Source organism: Spermophilus citellus (assembly GCF_964194105.1).
Source record: "Spermophilus citellus genome assembly, chromosome: 3".
In the NCBI taxonomy this organism is placed as follows: domain Eukaryota; kingdom Metazoa; phylum Chordata; class Mammalia; order Rodentia; family Sciuridae; genus Spermophilus; species Spermophilus citellus.
In genome coordinates this window covers 73,675,287-73,689,207 of record NC_138184.1, presented here as the reverse complement: position 1 = coordinate 73,689,207, position 13,921 = coordinate 73,675,287, and the positions used below count along the sequence as shown (strand labels likewise).

Sequence of the window (13,921 nt, the reverse complement as noted above, 5' to 3'; positions counted from 1 at the left end):
GAGATTTTACCAGTGGGTACACATTTAATTAGACTAAGAAATGCCTATTAAATTTTTAAGTGCTGTAATGCTACTGTGACGATTTCAGTCCTTATCATCAGCAACTCAGTGAGGCTGTAAGCAACCTAGTGAGACCCCATCTCAAAATAAAAAGTTTTATTTTTTTTTAAAGAGAGAGAGAGAGAGAGAGAGAGAATTTTAATATTTATTTTTTAGTTTTTGGCGGACACAACATCTTTGTTGGTATGTGGTGCTGAGGATCGAACCCGGGCCGCACGCATGCCAGGCGAGCGCGCTACCGCTTGAGCCACATCCCCAGCCCCTCAAAATAAAAAATTTTTAAAAAAGGACTAGGGATGTGGCTCAGTGGTTAAGTGCCCTTGGATTCAATCCTTGGTTCCAATAAATAAATAAATAAAAATAAAACAGGCTGGGAGTATAGCTCAGTGACAGAGCACCTGCCTAGCATGTACAAGTTCCTAGGTTCAATCCCTAGTACCAACCCCCACCCAGTAAAAACATCCAACAAAAAAATGAGGCGAGGGCTGGGGTTGTGGCTCAGTGGTACAGTGCTTGCCTAGCATGCATAAGGCACTGGGTTCGATCCTCAGCATCACATAAAAATAAAATATTAAAAAAAAAAATGAGGCGAGGTCCTCCTATAGGCTCCCACCCAGGCTCTGTAGGATTGTTGTGCCTCCCATTGCAACTCAATCTCGACCATATCCTCTGCCTCTACTCCTTGCCCATGCTGTTCCAGCAACTCTGGATTTCTGATTGGACAGACACCCTCAAATGCATGCCCATTTCAGGGCTTTGCACTGGGTGTACTCAACTGCCTGGAATGCTCTTCTCCAGGTCCTCACTTGGCTTCCTGCCTCCTTTCCATCAGATTTACTCTGTGTTTTTTTTTTTTTTTTTAAATAAATGAACATTTATCATCACTCCAGGTCAAAGTAATTTTATCCTCCTCAGAACACTGTGCCACAATGAGCTATCACCTTCAAAGTAATCATATGCAAATAAAATAAAATAAAATAAAATAAAATAAACAAACAAACAAACAAAAACTCTGGTCCTCTGGTCCTCCTGAGGCTCTTTCCCCTTGCCTTGTTCTGCTTTTTTCCATGGCAGAAACAACATCTGACACACTATCTGGTTTTCTCCCCAACTAGAAAGTAAACTCCTCTCATTTAGGGAAATTTGGGCTGCTTTGTTTACTACAAATAATTCCTGAATGAGAGGCACATATTGCGGACCTCCCTAAACCAGCTGATCACAGAGTTGGGTAGTCACTAGAGTGAAGCTCCTGATTTCATCAACATACAATACTGCTTTTTTGCTGAAGCTCATTTACTCATGATCTGCAAACCCAGTGTTGACTGTGAAGCAGACTCTAGGGTTAGTCAAGAGGGAGGGGTCCTAGCCTCCTGTGCTCTCTGCATTCCCCTGGAAAACATACACCCAGCAATCACAACAACCTAAACCACAACATCTACATGGCCAAAGGAGACCAGGGTTAGGGCACAAAGGCCTCCAGTAAGATTAGCACCTCAGATAGGAACAATGCAGGATGGTCACATCAGCCCTGGTATGTGGCCAAGAGACAAGAAGACATTTCAAAATATAAAGCAGGAAGCCTTCAAACTGGGCTGGGGCTTTAAAAGTGATATTGACAAGCTGGGTGCAGTGGTACACACTTACAATCTCAGTGTCTTGGGAAGCAAAGGCGGGAGGAATAAAAGTTCAAAGCCAGCCTCAATAATTTAGCAAGGCCCCCTAGGTAACTTGGTGAGACCCCGTCCCAAAATAAAAAGGGCTGTGGATATGGCTCAGTGTTTAAGCCCTCCTGGGTTTAATCCCTGGTACAAAAAAAAAGAGGTGGTAATAAGAAGCCCAGCCAAGAGACCCCTCCAGACCAACCACATCCATGGCCTAACTGCCCACCCTGACTCTGCCTCCAGCAATGAATACACACCTCATGCCCCACAAGGCCCAATTATACCCACAAAGGCCACTGGTTGTACAATGGACTGAATGCCCTTGTACAAAAAAATGGTTCTCTGCCAACTCACCCCCATTTTAAAACTATCTGGACCTTTATGAAATCATGTGGTATTTTTTTTTAAATAAATGAACATTTATAAGCTTGGCTGAGCTTTGATTCTAATAAGAGTACCATGTTTATCTTTGGGAAACTGCTGCTGGGATAACATGTTACAGGTTGGTCAACTGCAGACTCTTTACCCCAAAATGCTTGGGGCTGGCCTTAAGATGGAAGATTTATTCACACATCTGTAACACATCCCAGGGCTTTTTCAGTTTTCCTGTTCTCGGTTCCTTTGCTTTCCAAAAATGGAGATTTCTTGGAAAATTGGGAATGGAACCACCATTTGACCCAGCTATCCCTCTACTCAGTCTATACTCAAAGGACTTAAAAACAGCATACTACAGGGACACAGCCACATTAATCTTTATAGCAGCACAATTCACAATAGCTAAACTGTGGAATCAACCTGGATGCCCTTCAATAGATGAATGGATAAAAATAATGTGGCATATATACACAATGGAATACTACTCATCAATAAAAGAGAATAAAAATCATGGCATTTGCAGGTAAATGAATGGAGTTAAAGAAGATAATACTAAGTGAAGTTAGCTAATCCCAAAAAGACAAATGCAGAATGTTTTCTCTGATATAAGGAGACTGATTCATAGTGGGGTAGGTTGGGGGAGCATGGAAGGTATAGACGAACTTTAGATAGGGCAGAGGGGCGGGAAGGGAAGGGAGGGGGTATGGGGTTAGAAATGATGGTGGAATGTGATGGACATTATTATCCAAAGAACATGTATGAAGACATGAATTGGTGTGAATATACTTTGTACAACCACAGACATGAAAAATTGTGCTTCTATATGTGGAATAAGAATTGTAATGCATTTTGCTGTCATACATAAATAAAAAAATTAATTAAAAAAAATAAATAAATGAACATTTATCATCATCCCAGGTCAAAGTAATTTCATCCTCCTCAGAACACTGTGCCACAATGAGCTAATCACATTCAAAATAATCATATGCAAGACAGTATAAGCTGAATTTTTAAAAAGTTCAAAATATTGTTTTCAAACCTAAGGATAAATCATCATGTAGTATCTTTTGAGAAATTAAAAGCAAGTGTCTAGCTTGTTCAGAAAGAAATGAGTGAGGGCGGGAGATGTGGCTCAGTGGTAGAGTATGTGCAAAGCCCTGGATTCAATCAGAAGGGAGGGAGGGAAGAAGGAAGTAGGGAAGGAAGGGAATAAAGGAAAAGAGGAAAGGAAAGAAAAGGAGGAAGGAAAAGGAGGAAGGAGAGGGAAAGAAAAAGGAAGGAAGAATTGACAAAAGAACTTGGTGAGGGGAGGGGGTATGAGGGTAGGAGGGACAGTAGAATGAATCAGACATTATTATTCATTATTACATCTATGTGCATCTATAACTACATGACCAGTATGATTCTACATCATGTACAATCAGAAAAATGATAAGTTACGCTCCATTTATGTATGATATGTCAAAATGCATTCTACTGTCATGTATAACTAATTAGAACAAAAAAAGTGAGAGCAGGGACCCCATGAGCCAATCCCAGAGCTGGCTAAAAAGAGACTTACCTTCACTGTTCTTGGCAAAGTTCAGCTTTATCAGGGACCTACCATCAAGTTTCTGAAAGACACACAATAAATAATAATAAGAGCTGGGTGTGGTGGAACATGCCTCTGCAACTCTGGAGGCTGAGGTAAGAGGATTCCGAGTTCAAAGCCAGCCTCAGCAACTTAGCTAGACCCTGTCTCCAAATAAAATACAAAAAAAGGGCTGGGGATGTGGCCCAGTGGTTAAGTGCCCCTGAGTCCAATCCCTGGTACCAGAAAAACAAATAAATAATAATAATAATTGATAAGACATGTGAAGAAATGTGAGGCTGAGAAGCCAGGTGAAAACAGAGACAGGCTGGAAAGGTCTTTGCCCAGCCAATCCTTTATAGCTACAGAACAGAGCTCTAGAGCTCTAGTTGCAGGGACCTCTCTATGCAAACCACAGGACATTGCCAGGACTCAAAAGGGGGCTACAGAATGGTGTGCCTAGGTGGGTACATTTATATAATCCACCATCCACCCCTACTGGCTCTGAGTAGAGCCCATTTTGTAAACACATATGCCAACAGAGGTGACTACTGAACTGAAAAATAGGACTAAATGATGAGGCTACAAGATAAAAGCTGGTTTTATACTCCTGTGTTAATGCAGGAATATTCAGAGGTGAAAAAATTAAATTATGAGAGCTGTAACCCTAATCAGTCCATCCTAGTTTAAATGAATTCGCTGAGTGGTAACTGTAGGCAGGTGGGGAATGACAAAAGGAGGTGGGTCACTGGATTGAGCCCTGGAGGGACTCATCTTCCCTGAGCTCCTGAGTCCCCCCACCCCTTCACATCCTTGTGGCAGTGAATATTTTTCTCCACCTCACCTCAGAGGCCAGAGCACAACTGAGTCAACTGACCATACAGTGAAACTATGTGCCCAGATAAATCCTTTTCTTCTCTAAGTTGTTTTTGTTTAGTATTTTGGTCACAGTGACAAAAACAGACTAAAACACAACAAAAATAAGAAATTTAATTATTACAAATTAAAAATTTTTTTACATTAATAAAAATAAAAAATTAATTTTTCCCCTATAAACAGAAAAAAAAAATCTACCCATTGTTGCTCAGGACATAGGGAACGCCTCCTTCACATGTTGCTATCAAAAGTGTGAAGCAATACGATGGCTTCGGAAGGTAATTCTCTAGTAGCTGCCCAAACTGAAAAGGTACCCATCCTTTGACTTAATAGGTACCCATCCTTTGACCCATCCTTGGACAGATACTTCTACTTGCCCAAAGAAACATGCTAGGGACAGTCCCTGCACCTATGTAATGGCAAACAAGTTAAAATCCAGCATAGTACTCCCACAAAGAAGGATATACACTACAACACAGAAAAGGCTGTGATTTCTGCACCAAGAAGTTCAGGTTTCTAAGCAACGCATACAAAACAAGGTACACAGGTGTTCATCCACTATGATCACATCTGTGGCCCAAGAAAAGGCATATGTAATAGTGCATCAGTATAGCAATCAGTTCCAGGACCCCCCAGGATATCAAAATGCATAGATGCTCAAGTACCTATGGCACTGTATTTTCACAGAAACTATATACACCTGTAGATGAGAGTTTTTGTGTGTTTATAGTATTGGCAATTGAACCCAGGGCCTCCATATGCTAAGCAAGTCTTCTACCAGTGAGCTGCATTCCCAGTCCTTCTCTATAAGACTTATAATACCTAATACAACGTCAATGCTATGTAAATAGTTGTTATACTGTATTATTTAAGGAATAATGACATGGAAAAATTCTGTACATTTTCAATATGGACAAATTTTTTTCAAATATTTATGATTGGTAGTTGATTGAACATGCAGATACAAAATGTACTGACACAGAGGGACAATGTACATTCTTATATTCATGCTCATATAGTGGACATTTCTAGAAAGGAGTGGGTGTGGTGAGGAGAGGGAAGTCCTGTCACTCTTTACCTCATGTGTACTTGCTCCCTATGAATGGTTCTCTACTAGGTCCATATGTCCATGAAAATGAACAGGACAAAATAAAGGCAAGAGGACAGCTCTCACCAGCATCAAATTTCTACATAGCCACCTACCTCTCCATTGCTGGGGTTAGTCCCATACTTCTTAAGCCATGGAACGATATTCCTGAAGGGAAGAGAAAACAGAAAGTGTCACCAGGGCTGAGGGTGTAGCTCAGTGGTAGAATGCTTAGCATGTGTAATGCCCAGAGTTCAACCCCCCAAAAAATGAAAAATATAAGCATAATGCTTCAAACTACAGCACTGTTGACTGGTGGTCAACACCAGAGGTGACCCTGATGCCCTATCCCTCCAAAGCTTGCAACACCAGAGGTGACCCTGATGCCACATCCCTCCAAAGCTTGCAGCACAAACCATTAAGTACAAGGCACGGGTCCCAGAAGCCTTCATTATGGCTCTAATTTTATAAAGTGAAGAGTCTCTAGTCCATTAACATTCCAAACTGATGCCAATTAAAACCCAAAGACCCTCACATACAGAGAATGAAGAGCAACTTGAACCCACTTCTGGCAGGGACAGGAGCAACTGCCAGTTAAAGCTCTTTATCTGAGAGGAAAAGGGATACATCATAGCAATACTGCTGCCATGTCCCTGAGGCCCTGGCTATTCCTCCTTAGTCACCAACAGGCTCACTCACAACTCCTGAGACTGCTGGGATTAGGATCTGGTGACCCTGGCATTGCCTCGCTTGGCACTGTCTGGACGCACAAACCCAACACCTCCTTCCTTAGTGGATGTCAACAATCTCACCATATACATAGATCAAAGTTAAGGTAAAACTCACAGCAAATCAAAGACGACACCTTCTGGGGTGCAGACCGGGTAGACAAAGGGCTGCAGAGAAAGACTGAAAAAGAAGTCATTCCTGGTCAGCTGCTAGACACACAGATTTCACCATGGGCTGGCCAGTCACCCTAGTACTCACCTTTGGCTTCCCTTCTTCAATCATTCCTCTAACAGTTCCAGGCTTCTCTGCATAGTCTGCACTGGTGGTCAACACCAGAAGTGACCCTGATGCCCCATCCCTCCAAAGCTTGCAGCATAAACCATTAAGTACAAGGCACGGGTCCCAGGAGGTGCCACAGGGCCTTAGAATCACAATAACCAGGTTCTCTCACAACCTCTGTATGTCTATAATATTTTTGTTATCAAAACTGGTCTCTGGGGGCTGGAGTTGTGGCTCAATGGTATAGTGCTTGCCTGGCATGTGTGAGGCACTGCGTTCAATTCTGGGAGGGAGGGAGGGAGGGAGGGAGGGAGGGAGGGAGGGAGGAAGGAAGGAAGGAAGGAAGGAAGGAAGGAAGGAAAAATAAATATAAATATTAAAAAAAACAAAAGCTGGTCCCTGGAGGTAGCCTTGGGGAGGCAGGACCAGGATTCACTCTCCAAAACTTCATGCAGCAGACAGGCCAAGCTTTTATACTGAAAGCTATCCTCCCAAATCCTGTGAGGGTATGATGGGGCTACTATGGTCTGGGGTGCCCTGTCTTCCCCTGACCACAGAGTGTGTACATAGTCCCTCACATTTCCAAGGAGCTGCCATATGACTAAGTGAATACCTAAGTCCCTAGGAGCTCTCAAGAAGTTCTCATACATGGATACGGGGATAAACACCTGAAGAGGCCCTGACCAAGAGCCATTTTCCCCTCATGGAGTCTGCTGAAGAAAAGCAGAACCTACCTGGTGAACTGCCTATACCAATACTCTTTTTCTTGCATGGATTTCTGCAATAGCCATTCAGAGACCTAGCTGCCCTGAATTATGTTTATACATTTTTCACCTATGAGTTTAGTCAGCACAGATCAGGGCTTAAGACTTAGATAGCCTGGCAACACTGTGACTTCGACCCTCCTAAGCTCTGACCAGGATTGGCCTGGGGACCTCCCAGAATGCTATTCAAGGGAACCCTGGATGAGCAACCTGGCCACCTCCGTCTGCGGCCCCACCTTCAATGCTAACTACAGCAGTAATGGTAGTGCTATTGGTAAGTATCCAGAGCTGGAACCAAAACCAAAGCAAGCTCCAAATGCCATGATGATGAACATGTAACTGACTGCTCCCCAATAAGACCTTAAGGGTCATATGCTCAAAGCACTTTTTTTTTTAGTTGTAGATAGACACATTTCCTTTATTTATTTTTTTTCATTTTTATTTATTTTTAATTTTTTTAACTGTACTTGGACACAATATCTTTATTTTTATGTGGTGTTGAGGATTGAACCCAATGACTCACATGTGTGAGGCGGGCGCTCTACCAATGAGCTACAGCCCCAGCCCTTATTTTTTTATTTTTATGTGGTGCTCTACCACTGAGCCACACAACCCTAGGCCCTCACAGCACATTTTTACTCCTAACCCAAGGTAGTTAAAAAATAATTGAAACTAAGATCAGTGATCTCTTGGAGGAACTTGAATCAAGAATGATTCATTTCCATCACATCAATTAATATCCAATGTGAAGACCACATTCTTACAGACTGATTACAGATTCTACTATGGGGAGGGAAGAAACACTAGCCATTGAGGCTGCACCTCCCTGAGCAGGTACTGCTAAAGAGGAATAGTCCCCACTAACCACTGTACAGGTGGATCCTCAAGGTCCTGGGCAAATGCAGGGAGGCCTGGATGTTGGGCTGAAGTAACTAGGCCCTCAGGTCTCCCTGCACCATGGATTCCTCTGCCCATTCCTCACTGCACTGTGGTATCTGGATGACCTCCCTCAACTGGGGTGCCAGCATCACCAGGACAGCTTTGTCGGCTCTCAAGGGTCACCCTGACCTTCAGAATCAGAATTTGGGGATAAGGAAGATGCTGTGAATATAAGCATCCAGGGCAGAAGTGACCATGGCTCAGGCTGTGCAAACCTCAGGCCTTAGGACCACCAGACCGGCCCACTCTCCTAACACCCTCTCACCCTGGAAGGGGCAATGTAAGGGGTTCATCAGTCGAAGCCCTGATTCTCCAACAGGCCCCCCACTTCTGTTCATAACCAGACCAATCTGGCTGGAAGCAGCATTTAGGTGGCTCTGCTTCTGGGTTTCTTCTCATCCGCACCAGTGCCTGGGTTCACATATTAAGTAGAGAAAGGCCTCATGATAACATTACTCTTGCTACTGCTGATGCTGCAATTACTTAATTTCTCTAACAAGAGTAAAGTGTTACAAGTGTGGGCCTGGGGTCAGACCACTGAGATCAAGACTCAGTGACCAATCTTTCCAGATGTGATACGTGACCCAGGTGCTTCAGTCTTCCAAGCATCAGTTCTCTCAACTGTAAAATGGGCTTAACAACAAGGCTTACTATCCTGGAAGGTAAGAAAGGTTAAAAAGACAAAGTCTGTAAATACAGACACAATAAATAAAAATATACACTACCTATCATCATGGTTAGGTCCACTGCCTCCCATTTCAGGGAAAATCCAGGTGGAAGAATATAAATGATCCCTACCTACTCCTTCAGATTCACTACCAGATAGTATATAATGAGCATCCCTAATCTGAAAATAAAATCCAAAATGCTCCAAAATCCCAAAACTTTGGAGTGTCACATCAGTGCTCAAAAAGTTTAGGATTTTGGAACATTCTGGACTTCAGATTTTAAGATTAGAGATGTTTAAGTGGTAAAGTCTATGAAAATATTCCAAAATCTGAAAAACTCAAATCTGAAATACATCTATCTGGTCCCAAATATTTCAGAAAAAGGAGGTCCAACCATATATCAGAGAACCACAGGGAAAGATAAACATTCAGAACCCTTACCTGCAGTGGTCAAAAGGTAATCGACGAAAATTTGTTTGTGGGATATCTGTTTAAAATGAAATTAAAAACACTAAACTTATTTGTAAAATATTTCATCCATGTGCACCTAACAACAATTCAATTACATTTTATAAAAAAGTTAATGCAAATTACCTAGTACAGCATTTGCTATGGATTTAAAGTTTTCTGTTTGTCTGTTTTGGTGCCGAGGACTGAACCAAGAGCCTCAAGCATGCTAAGCAGGCTCTACCATTGAGTTACACCTCAAAACACATGGGGTACACCAAAAAGAACTTAGAGGAAGCCTGGCACAGTGGTGCATGCCTATAATCCCAGACATGCAGGAGGCTGAGGCAAGAAAATCGCAAGTTCAAAGCCAGCCTCAGCAACTTAGTGAGGCCCCAAGCAATTTGGCAAAACCCTGTCTCAAAATAAAAACCAAAATGTTCTTTTAACCTATGTTTTGAAAAATCCCCACCAAGATAAAACATGTTCTCCTATGCTGATTATATTTCCTCTTTTGTGGATTATGTCCTCACTCCAGTTGTCTATTATAATATCTGTGTTCTTGTTAACTGTTCATTTTTACAGCTCACAGTAGAATGAAGACATCATTCCTTAATACCACCCCCATCAACCATGGAAAACAGAAGAATTTTATGCTTTACCTGGCTTCTTGCCACCATAGAAGTGAGTGTATTCAGCACAGGTAATGTACCTGAAAAAGAGAGAAAATGTTACTATCTCCCCTTTATAAAGATGACAGAATCTGTGAAGTAAGTAACTGATCTTCATAGAGATGACAGAGTCTATGAAGTAAGTAACTGATGATGTAATTGTGGCTTATTCAGCAAATGCTTATTAAAATACCTGCTAAATGTCAGGCACATAGTGATAAACAAAGCAGGCAGAAGGATACTGAGACAAGTAAATAAAAACCAACAGTCCTTTTTGCTCTGAAAGAAAAAAACTGAATTTATGAGAAGAGCTGACATGAGAAGGAGCTGGGCACATGAAGATCTGGGGAAGAGCTTGATAGGCATAATATGTATGAAGGCTTAACGGTTGGGTTTGTACCAAAAACAAGACATAACCCAATAATAATAGGAAACAGATGAAGATAAAGACATGGGCAATGACCAATCACGGGAGCTACACAGGCCATGGTAAAGACTCTGGATTTGCCCTAAGTGGGAAGGGAAGCTATTGGAGGGTTGTGAATAGGGCCCTGACATGATTTAACATATGTCTCAAAGCACCAGTCTGGCTGCCGTGTGTAGGAAAACAACTGAAAAAGGTATCAGAACAAGAGATGACCACAAAAGTCCAAGAAGTTGGATATACCAAATTCACCTATGGAGGACTGGTGGACAAGGTGGAAAGTGGTCAGTTCCTGAAAGAGCCAGGACTTCCTGATGGACAGGAATAATGAAAGGCATCAAGGCCAACAACCAGACCTCTGACCTGAGCAGATGCTTCTAATGGGACCATGCCCTGAAAAACCCATCCTGAGTTGAAAACATCCTAAGCTAAAAATGCATTTGATACACCTAACTTATTGGTCATGACAGATTAGCCTAGTCCACTTTAAACATACTCAGGACACATACATTAGCCCACCACTCAGCAAAAATATCTAACAAAAAGCTGATTTTAGGGCCTGGGATATAGCTCAGTGATAGAAGCCCTCGTAGGAGGCCTGAGATCAACCCCCAGCAACATACACAAACACCAAAAAAAGTGTTGAATATCTCACATAATGTAAACCCCCAGTACCAAAAAAAAAAAAAAAAAAAAAAAGTCAAACATCAAAGTATGGTTTCTATTGAATGCACATTGTTTCACACCATCATAAAGTTGAAAACCTGTTAAGTCAACTCACAGAAGGTTGGGGACCATCTATAGTGATATAACCACTGAAATAGGGAGGAGGGAGGTGGTCAGGGTAAAAAGATGAAAATCAAAAGTTTTGTTTAGGATGTTATAATTTGTATCTGGAATATCCCTCAAAGGCTCACGTGCTGAAAGGCTGGTCCTTAATGTAGCAATGTTCACAAGTAGAGCTTTTGGGAAGTGATCAGATCATGAAGGCTCTGATCTCATCAATGTATTAATCAACTAACTGGTTCATAATTGAATGTACTATTGGGAGGGGGTAGAAACTGTAGGAGGTGAGGCCTAGTGAAAAAAGTAGGTCACTAGGGGCATGTCCTGGAAGAGCATATGTTGTCCTTGGACCACTCCTTGATCTGTGCTTCCCAGTTGCCATGAGGACAGCAGCTCTGATCCACCATCACAGGTCTAAAAGCAATAGAGTGAGTTGACCATAGACTGAAACTATGAGCCAAAATAAACCTTCCCTACTTTAGTTCTCAGGGATATTGTCATAGTGACAGAACAATAATAATACAGAGAAAATATTAACTTTCAGGTAGTACCATGTACTGGTAATCCCTGCTACTCAGGAGGCTAGCTAAAACAAGAGGATGAAGAGTTCCAGGCCAGCCTTGGTAAAATGCTTATATAAAAAAATATATATACAGTATCAGTAAAATGCTTATAAAAAAAAAAAAAAGGAAAGAAAAAGAAACTCCCAGACATCTACCAGTTCTTCTTCACAGGAAGATGTCAAGTAAATAGCTCACTATGGAAAGATAAAGAAATCAACTTTGGCTGGGCCAGCTACACAAGCCTGTAATCCCAGCAGCTTGGGAGGCTGAGGCAAGAGAGTTTAGAGCCAGCCTCAGCAATTTAGGGAGGCCCTGTACACCTTAGTGAGCCCCTGTCTCTAAATAAAATACAAAAACCTGGGGATGCGGCTCAGTGGTTAAGCACCCCTGGGTTCTATCACTGGTACCAAAAAAAAAAAAAAAAAAAATCAATCAACTTCAACTTATGGATGACTGGGAAAGATCACTCACAGACAAAATAATGGGGAAGAAACCTATGAGGTCTGAGAGAAGAGGAGGAAGGCCCAGGAAAGAAAACTAAGAGAGAGGACACTGAAGTAGATGGAAAACAAAGCACGTGGGATTCAAGACACTGAAGAAGGATTTCAGGAAGGAGTACTTATCGTGTTTTAGGCTACTGAGAACACCAGATTTGGCAACACAGAAGACAACGGTATCTTCACAAGGGCTGTTCTGGGTGCAAAAGTCTGACTGAGGTGGTTTCAAGACGCAGCAGAAAACAGCAAGGAGACACAAAACTTTCACTTGTTAGGAACAGAATCAAAGAAACGTGGTGGTAGCTGGAGGAAAGGAAGGAACACGGTTGGCTTGTTTTTATTTTTTTCTGGTACCGAATTGAACCCAAGACCCCTTACTTATGAGCTACATCCCCAGCCCTTTTTATTTTGAGAAAGGGTTTAATTCAGCCTCGCAAAATTACCGAGGTAGGCTTTTAACTTGCGATCTTCCTGCCTCAATCTCCCGAGTCGCCAGGATTACAGGCGTGCGCCTCTGCGCCCGGCTGGTTTGTCCTAACTACAGACTAGAGATGTGTAGGCTAAGTGTGAACCAGCATCCAGGGAGAATGAAGATGCAGGAGAGACTACTAACTAATGCAAGAGCAAAGCTCACAATGGGTGGCCGGGGCGGTCCCAGGCAAATTCTGAGAAGTAAAGGAGACGGTTCAAATCGAGCGCCAAGGCCAGTGTAAGGGTCGCGCTCAAGAGACCATATCAGGGCTTAATCCAAGCAAACCGTGGTGGTTGGAGGCTGCCTGGAGAAGGGGGTGGGAATTTCCGGAAGTGACAATTTGGAATGGCCTCTCGACGAACTCTGAGAAACAGCAGCGGCGCTAAATCAGGCAGGGGATTGAGCAGAGCGTGGTGCCAATCCCAGCTGAGACTCAACTTACATCTTGTCCTTCTGGTGCTGTCGTTTCCCCATGGCAGCGGCAAAACAGCTGAAGCGAAAAAGTGACCGCCTACCACTCAGATCCCCAAGCCTCCTCGGAGTTTCCTCACCACTTCCGGGTCTTGCAGACCCGCCCCGGAAGCGGCCTCTCGGCATGCTGGGTAGTAAGGTTCTTGGGCACGCCAGTGGGTAGGCTGGAACAGGGCGCGGCCAGTCTGAGCGCGGGGGTTCTGGCCTCTCTCAGAACCCCATCTTCTTGGGAACCTCTGAAGAGCCTTCTCACCTGCCCAGACAAAACTCAGTGTTGTCCCTGCTCAAGCCCAACCTAAATTCTCTGGTCTTTGAAAAAAGTCTGGTGTCATGTTGGGGGGTGGGGATTGAGACCGAGACCGACAAAGACGGGACGGGGATTAATTTAAGGACGCTTTACCACTGAGCTGCAATCCTAGCCCTTTTTATTTTTATTTTGACGCAGGGTCTTCCTAGGTTACCCAGGCTGGCCTCCAATTTGATAATCTTCCTTCAGCCTCCCGAGTCGAGGGATTACAGAGGAGTGCCCTCACGCTTGACGAGACTGAAATCTTAAATCCCACTAGCCTCCACTCCACTTCT

The 13,921-nt window shown here is 43.0% G+C and overlaps 1 protein-coding gene across 2 annotated transcripts in view; it reads right to left on the bottom strand.

The window, feature by feature from the left end:
• The window catches only part of PPIL2 (peptidylprolyl isomerase like 2), a 33,804-nt gene extending 20,374 nt beyond the window's left edge, over window positions 1–13,430 (bottom strand). For both annotated transcript variants that reach the window (XM_081286960.1, XM_081286961.1), the window contains exons 1-6: window positions 13,311–13,430; window positions 10,118–10,167; window positions 9,450–9,495; window positions 6,476–6,538; window positions 5,746–5,797; window positions 3,658–3,709 (exon numbers count right to left, since the gene is read on the bottom strand). In XM_081286960.1, the coding sequence (XP_081143086.1) occupies window positions 3,658–3,709; window positions 5,746–5,797; window positions 6,476–6,538; window positions 9,450–9,495; window positions 10,118–10,167; window positions 13,311–13,342 (295 nt within the window). In that variant the 5' untranslated portion in view covers window positions 13,343–13,430. The remainder of the gene's footprint in view (window positions 1–3,657; window positions 3,710–5,745; window positions 5,798–6,475; window positions 6,539–9,449; window positions 9,496–10,117; window positions 10,168–13,310) is intronic.
• Window positions 13,431–13,921: the final 491 nt, after the last annotated feature.